The sequence below is a fragment of the Chelonoidis abingdonii genome, chromosome 2, assembly GCF_003597395.2.
Source record: "Chelonoidis abingdonii isolate Lonesome George chromosome 2, CheloAbing_2.0, whole genome shotgun sequence".
NCBI classification, from domain to species: domain Eukaryota; kingdom Metazoa; phylum Chordata; order Testudines; family Testudinidae; genus Chelonoidis; species Chelonoidis abingdonii.
In genome coordinates, this window is record NC_133770.1 from 301,538,473 (window position 1) to 301,546,122 (window position 7,650).

The following is a 7,650-nucleotide window of genomic DNA, read 5'->3' on the forward strand; positions in this document are numbered from 1 at the left end:
TGGGGTTGAAAGAACCTTTTCTTTTATATGATGAGAGAAGATTTTCAGGAATCGTCATCATCTCTGCCTTGTGTGTCTGGACGGAGGCCTGAGGCTGGGCACTTTAAGGGAACTGCGGTGTTTGAACTTCTCAGTAACCAGTGAGGTACTACAGGAGCTGTTCAGTGCTGCCTGCTAAATCTAGGTAGCGGAATATCCACCAGCGTCTGGGGTTTGTCTGCCCCCATTATTTTGCAGTTCACCCAGATTGAATGATCTCAGCTCCCCCCAGGCAGCATTGTCAGACCTGTATTAGGACCCAGAGGGCACCAGAGCAGGAAATATAAGTTTCTATTTCTCTGCTCAGAGGCAGCATCTGGGCGGGAGCTAGGGCTGCCAACAGTCTCTTATTACAAGGGAACCTGCCCGGCTCAGCACCAGACCCAGCTGCCCTTAGCGCAGTGCCCTGGATAGGACCCTGCCTGGCTCAGCACCGGACCCAGCTACTCAGCTCAGCGCCCTGGACAGGACCCCACCTGGCTCAGCACCGGACCCGGCTGCCCAGCTCAGCGCCCTGGACAGGACCCTGCCTCGCTCTGCACTTGGGGAGGTACCAGAGGCAGGGGCACAGTGACAGACGTGCCAGGTATGCAGAGGGAAGCTAAGCTAGTGGGCTCCCTCCAGGCTGCTAACGGGACTCTCCATCCAGGAGACACAACAGGATGGGGGGAGAGCAGACAGTGTGGCTGTAAAACCACAGAAATTGGCAGGGGGCTCAGGCACAGGCACTGGCAGGTGCACTGGGGGGGCTCCGGGATGGAGGCGGATGGAAGGCACAAGCTGCAGGGGGTGTGGATAAGGGTGGGTGGCATTGGGGGCTGTGAGGGGGTGGATGCAGATGGGTGGCCCTGGGGGCTGGGGAGTCAGGGATGGAGGCAGGTGGAAGCCACAAGCTGCAGGGGGTGTGGATAAGGGCGGGTGGCACTGCGGGCTGCGAGGGGGTGGATGCAGGCAGGTGGCACAGGGGACCAGGGGTGGATGCAGATGGGTGGCCCTGGGGGCTGGGGAGTCAGGGACGGAGGCAGACAAGTGGTGCCACCAGGGTCTGCGGGATCAGGGACGGAGGTGCCACAACAGCCCCTTGGGCCAGCTCCTGCCTGCTGTGCCGGGCTCCAAAGAACTCCCAGGAGCTGTCTGCCCAAATCTCCCCCTGCCCCTCCCAGCAGAGCTGCCCCTTGGACAGGTGGAAGGTGCTTGTGGGCCCCTCAGGTAGACATACAATATTATCACCAGCTCTCCTGGCTGGGAGACTCCCCAGGGGACCGGCTCACCAGCCCCCTCCACTCACCCCTGCATCCCCCCACGCCGTCCTCGCCGCGATGCCCCCACCCTCTGCCCACTGAGCAGCACCTGGCCATGCTGAACAGACGAACCCCCAGCCCCTGACCCATCCACCCCGTGCTGTGTCCAACCAGTGCCCGCAGAGCATGGTGCAAGGAGCTCCCAGTGGGCAATTCTGGGCTACGTGGCCCCCAGGGGAGCGGCTGACCAGCCCCCAGCAGCCAGCGACAGGCAGACGCAGGTGGGCTCATCTCTCGTTTCTGCCTTCTGTGCATGGCCTCATTCACTGCACCTCGCGGCTTTCGCTCCAGTGTCCAGGACGACCCCCCTGCCCCGCCCCTTTAGGGTGGTTCTCTGATCTCAGCAGGGTGTGCAGCTCCCTCAGTTTGGAGTCATGGGGCAAAGCCATTAGTATGGCGTTAACGAGGAGGCTCTATGGGTCCAGTTCCGTTCTCTGGAGCTGGGTGTGGAGCCCCCGTGAGCAGGCAGGGTGGGAATGGGGGCTTGTACTGCAACACCGATTCCTCTTGTCTCTGAGCAGCTCCTGCCCTGTGGAGAAATGTCTGGCCAGAAGAGGAGGTGGCTGGACTGGCCTGAGAGTGCCTGGGGGCAAGGGCCACCGAAAGCTGCCCGGCTCTCCCCAGAGCCAGGGCCCAGCTGGAGGACGGATCCTTGCACCATCCTCACTGACTTGGAAAAGCTCTGTGACCACAGCCCCCAGCAACTCCTACCTTTCCTGCTGGACCACGACTTCCAGCTGGAGCAGGTCGTGGAGAGCCCCGGCCTGAGCCCCGCCAGGGTGTATACGCTGCTGCGGGCCCTGAAGGTGGCGGTGGAGAGCGCTGGTGAGCCGGAGCTGGTCCAGCCGGTCCTGGCCGTGGTGCTGAGACCAGCTTTCGTGCTCAGGAGCCTGCTAGGCTTCATTGCTGAGCTGGAGAGCTTCCAGCACCAGGACGGGCAGATCTCCCAGGAGGTGATGGAGGACACGGTGGCTGCCCTGCATCATCTGCTGACAGCGTGCCCCGAGCAGACGAAGACCCTCCTCTGCTACCCTGTGGACCTTCTCTTTGCCACTGCCCAGAGACTCCAGAGCCGCGGCTTTCAGTTTACGTGGATCATCCAGAAACGGCTTCATGACACCAAGATCCTGGTGGACTCGACCTTCCCACAGTGCAGTGCGCCCCTCGCCTCACCAGCCTGGCAGGAGGATTTCCACACGATCCCCATTTTCCCAACCCCGGAGGAGATATTCGTCGACCCTGGGCAGAAGCTGAAGCGCAACCTCCCCGTCGGGAAATACGCAAGCGACACGGCCTACCTGGACACGCACTTCCGGCTGCTGCGGGAGGATTTCGTCCGGCCCCTGAGGAGCGGAATCTCGGCTCACTTCTCCCTGCAGAACGTGTTTGGGGGCGCTGGGAAGCAGAGGGGGCTGCGGGTCTATAGGAACGTGCAGCTGGCAAAGGTGGGCACCTCCCCAGTCGGTGCCATATACATGGCCAGGTTCCAGGCCCCGCAGGGCTCCTCCCACACCTCCTCCAAACGGCTGCTGAGTGGCTCCCTGACCTGCCTCATCTCCAGTGACTGTGGCCAGGTGTTGTTTGGGACTGTGGTGGGGGGCAACAGGCCTGAGCTCCTGAAGGGGGCCGTGTGGTTGGACATTAAGGCAAACCACAGCGACCTCCTGATGAGGCACCTGGGGAAAACCAACTTCATCATGGTGGAGTCGCCGGCCTTCTTCGAGTCCTACAGGCACGTGCTGGAGGGGCTGCAGGAGCTGGACCCCACCCTGGTGCCATTCCAGAACTACATCGTGCAGTGCCGCACCCCCGTCGCCCCACCCACACACTTCGGAAAGGACGTGACCTTTGACCTCTCTGTTCTGCGCCCCACTGGGCGAGCCGACAAAGAGCCCATGGGGGACACATCTGAGGTAGGTCTGGGGTAGCAGGGAGGGGCAGGTAGGAGGGGAGGCTGGGCCAGGGGTAGGGCATTGGCTTAGGACACGGGGGAGGAGGGGGTGTCAATTCGCTGCACCAGCACGGACTTCCTGAGGGACCTTGGGCAAGTATCTCCGTGCCTCAATTTCCCATCTGTACCATGGGGTAACTGCCCTGCCGAGGGCATGAGGAGAACCACATTGAACAGCAAAGGCGGTGCAGCGCTTTGTGCCCTGCTGCGGGGACGCCGGCAACAAGATGCAGGCCTGATTACCAGGAGTTTGGGCACTCACAGGGGTTTAAAGAGCCAGGGCCTGGGGCCTGGGTGCTTTGCCCACTGGGGTAACCTGCTGGCTACCGGTGCCGTGGAGTGGGCTGGGGGAGGGGCAGCCTCGGGGCCTCGCCCATAACGCCCGGCGCGTGCCAGCTGCCCATTTAAGAACATAAGAACATAAGAACGGCCGTACCAGGTCAGACCAAAGGTCCATCTAGCCCAGTATCTGTCTACCAACAGTGGCCAATGCCAGGTGCCCCAGAGGGAGTGAAGCTAACAGGCAATGATCAAGTGATCTCTCTCCTGCCATCCATCTCCATCCTCTGAAGGAACAACTGTAGAATTGCCCCACCCCGTCAACAGCCTCTGTGCTGTTGAGGAGGAAACGAAAGGCCCAGGGAAGCAGAGCAGTCAATGGGACAGAAGGAAACACCTTCTAATAGTTGGGCACCTCCTCCCAGATGTGCCTGATGTGCCCTCTCGCCAACTGCAGGTTACCTCCCCAGGGGAGGGCAAATTCCAGTTGGACTAGGAAAAGGCAGGGTGTTAGTGAATGTGGAGATTCGATCATTAGAGAGGAGCTTACGTTAGCTGGGGTCTGTGATGACCGGGAGAACCGTTGGTGACTTGCCTGCCGGTGCGAAGTTGCGGATCTCTCGAGCATACTAGAACAGACTATGCTAGTCTGCGGGAGGAGCCGGATGGTCGTGGTACATGTAGGTACCAATGATCATAGGGAACGGTAGGAGAGATTTCCTGGAAGCCAGGATTTAGAAGCCGCTAAGGACAACGACTGAATACCAGGAATCTATGTGGCATTCTCGAAAATAGCACTCCCAGGTTTCCACGCTCAGGCCAGTAGGCAGGCAGAAGATTCGAGAGGTCCTCAACTGCGTGATGACAGACGATGGTGTGAGAGAGGAGGGCGTTAACACTTCGTTAGGAAACTGGGGAACAACTCTTGGGATGGGAGTGACCTGTTTAACAGAAAGAGATGGGCTCCACCTAAACCAAAAGTGGAACCAGACTGAGCCAGCGCATTGAACATTCAGATAGGTTACAAGCAGCAAAGATAAAAGTCCTGATGGTGCACCGTTATGAGACAAGCAGACGGTTTTTGGAGGTGTAGCTTTCGTAGGAGTGAAACCTGCATCTGACAAAGTGGGTATTCACGCCACCGAAGCCACGCTCCCAAAACGTCCCTCGCGTTTAGCTCCTATAAGTGCCATAAAAAAACCAATATCATTGGAAAAAAAGCAAAGAACAAACTACAAAAAAAAAAAGAAACAGGGATTACTCTGCTGCTTCTTACAGACTCCACACTAACAGACATGCCTACCTCCTATCCTGAAGTCAATTATAAAAGTTGTTTTATCACCAGCACTTTTTTTTCAAACGTCAGGAGATGGGGAACCACGCCGCACTGCCTGCTAGAGGAGCATTGGTTGGACTCCGAGAACACAAAACTATTCTCTTAAGGGGAAGAGATACTGATGATTAGAGAATCTCCATGGTTATAGTCAGAGGCAGAGGACGGAAGAGAATAAATGTCTAAGGGCCAGACACCGATGGAGTTATCAGTCAACAGCATCCGCCTGTCCACCGAGAAATGTCCTGAGCCCGTACGCCCTGGAGGATGCATCTCCGCTGCTGGGGGTTGAAGCATTTCGCCCCTCGGCCAGGCAACAAGAAAAAGAATCTGGCACAATCAAGAAAAGGGCAACAAATAAACCAAGGACAAGTTTTATAAAGTGCATTGTCTACCCACAACATGCTAAGACATCCTTAAATAAATCAGACGCCTGGGTGAACTGGACTCCCTGGTGGAAAGAGGATCCCACATTGGATGATATAACAGGCCATCACAGAAACCTGGTGACTGAAGCAATCAAAGGGTGGGACGAGCAATCTCAATCTCTGGGGTACACAATATAACAGCAAAGGACAGTACACAGGTTCGTAGCGAGGGTGGAGTGGCCAACTAATACCCTGGCAAAGAACCAATGTAATTCAACACATGAAGTACAAAATTCAAGTCGCGAGAGGCGCATCATGTTCCCACAGAATCGCTATGGAATAGATGTCAATAGCCTAATGTGCAAAAATATAACATTAGGGATCTATTATCCGCTACCTGCGACGCGTGACCAGGAAAGTAATAGGCAATGATTGAAACTGCTAGGGAAATTTAGAGAGGCTTCAAAAATTAAGAACAGCAAATAATAGTGAGGGATTTCTAAATTATCCCCATAATGACTGGTGAAACATCTTTCACTTACAAGACAAATGCAGCAGACACATTTCTTCCGACTACTACCCGCTTACCAATCATCTCTGCTTCTACTGGAGCCAGTTGGAACGGGAACCCACAAGGGGAGAGGCAACTCTGATTTAATCCTGAGTGGAGCAACAGGAGCTGGTCCAAGAGATAACTATAAGCAGGACACCGCCCCTGGCATAAAAATAGTGACCATATGACAGGATACATTCAACATCCCCCGTGGTGGGAAGAACACCTTCAACAGCCCAAAAGCAACGTGAAGTGGCAATCTATAATGTCAAAGAGGGGAGGGAGCTAGGAGCGAGAGAGAGAGGGTGTCACGTTCAAACCCATACACAAGTGTAGAGGAGAGAGTAACAAGATGGACAGAAAGTGAAATCACTGAAAGTTTCATGGGCCCTTTTAAAAGACAACATAATAGAGGCACAACTTCAATGCACCACCTCCACCAAATTTAAAAACACAGTAAAAGAACTAAAAGAGCCACCGAGCATGGCTAAACAACCATGTAAAGAAGCCGCCGCCAGTGCATAAGATAAAGACGTCCTTTAAAAAGTGGAAGAGTAAATCCTGGGTGAGAGCAAATAAGAAATAGGAGCCAGACAAACCACCGCACAGCATAAGCTGCAAGAGTGTAATAAGAAAAGCCAAAGAGGAGTCATGAAAGAATCGCGCTCGCCAAAAACCTCCACAAGGGTCATATCAACAAAATGCTTTTTAACGTTACACCTCAGAAGACAGGCAGGAGCCTGCTAAACAACCAGTGAGGCCGCCTGTATGACAATACCGAATATAACAAAAAGGGAGCGCTTAAAGAACGATAAAAAGTCATAACGAGCGGAGAAACTAAAATGAAGATTCTTTGCTTCAAGATCTTACGGCTGAGGCGATGTTAGGGGAGGGATGCCCAAACTGAACTGGTGGTCTTTTTGTAGGTTGACAAAGTCTGCAGGAAACGACCTGTCAACATGATGAAGTGTCACTAAGGAGGTGTGATGTGAGGTAGGGGCTGTCTGTGTGGGAAGCGGGAGAGCACGGGAGGACTACGTGGGATGGATGATCACCAGGAGCCTGTTAAATCTGAGCTAGGGGTAAATCCTGGAGGGGAAAGGTCCACACCACCTTATGGCCGGGAAGCGAAGACAAAGGAAGGGCCGGCAGGAGGGAGTAGTTTTTCAGTTTGGGGTTGGGCTGTGGGGCCGGAATTCAGGTATCACTAAGCTGGGATCCAGCACCCATGAAAAGCCCCAGAATGGCCACTTTTGATTGAGAAGTCCTGACTGTGCCTGCCCCAAGTTCCGTTGTCCAACCTAACCTTACTGTGTTGCTACTAGAGCTGGGCTAAGGAGCCAACATGTGAGATATCGCGCAGTAGAGGGGTGCAGGACGCAGGACTTCCCCACAGCACCGTGACAATGTTGTTAGTCGGTGGGATAAACTGTCATCCCCCGTGGAGGCGCTTCCTGCATGTAAGTGACTGGGAGCAGTAAAAACGAAGGGGTGATTAAACCCCTGGGAGTGGTGTGCCAGTGAGAAGGACTTTGCAGTAACTGGGTCCTACACCGGGGGATTGCAAGTGAGCAGTCTCAGTCGGCGCACGAGGAGTCCTGCAGCTATCGAACCGTGTGCTGGGGCAAGAGAAGGATGGTGTACCCTCAACGAACTGGCTGGCTGCAACTAGGCAGGTCCCTACTGGAAACCGTGCGGAGCGGCTGAGCCCCACCTCATACTCCGAGCTGTGAGTGGCCAGGAGGACAGACGTATGCCAAGCCGGCGCAAGTGTGATCTGGCTGGAAGCTTGTGCAAGCAAGGGGGCTGCGAAGAGCTTGAGGGGC

At 55.3% G+C, this 7,650-nt stretch overlaps 1 protein-coding gene across 1 annotated transcript in view; it reads left to right on the forward strand.

Moving 5' to 3' along the window:
- LOC142046276 (NFX1-type zinc finger-containing protein 1-like) overlaps positions 1–7,650 on the forward strand; it is a 31,017-nt gene continuing 23,367 nt past the window's right edge. Inside the window, exons 1-2 of the mRNA XM_075062046.1 lie at positions 1–625; positions 1,862–3,253. Of these exons, the coding sequence (XP_074918147.1) occupies positions 1,880–3,253 (1,374 nt within the window). The 5' untranslated portion in view covers positions 1–625; positions 1,862–1,879. The remainder of the gene's footprint in view (positions 626–1,861; positions 3,254–7,650) is intronic.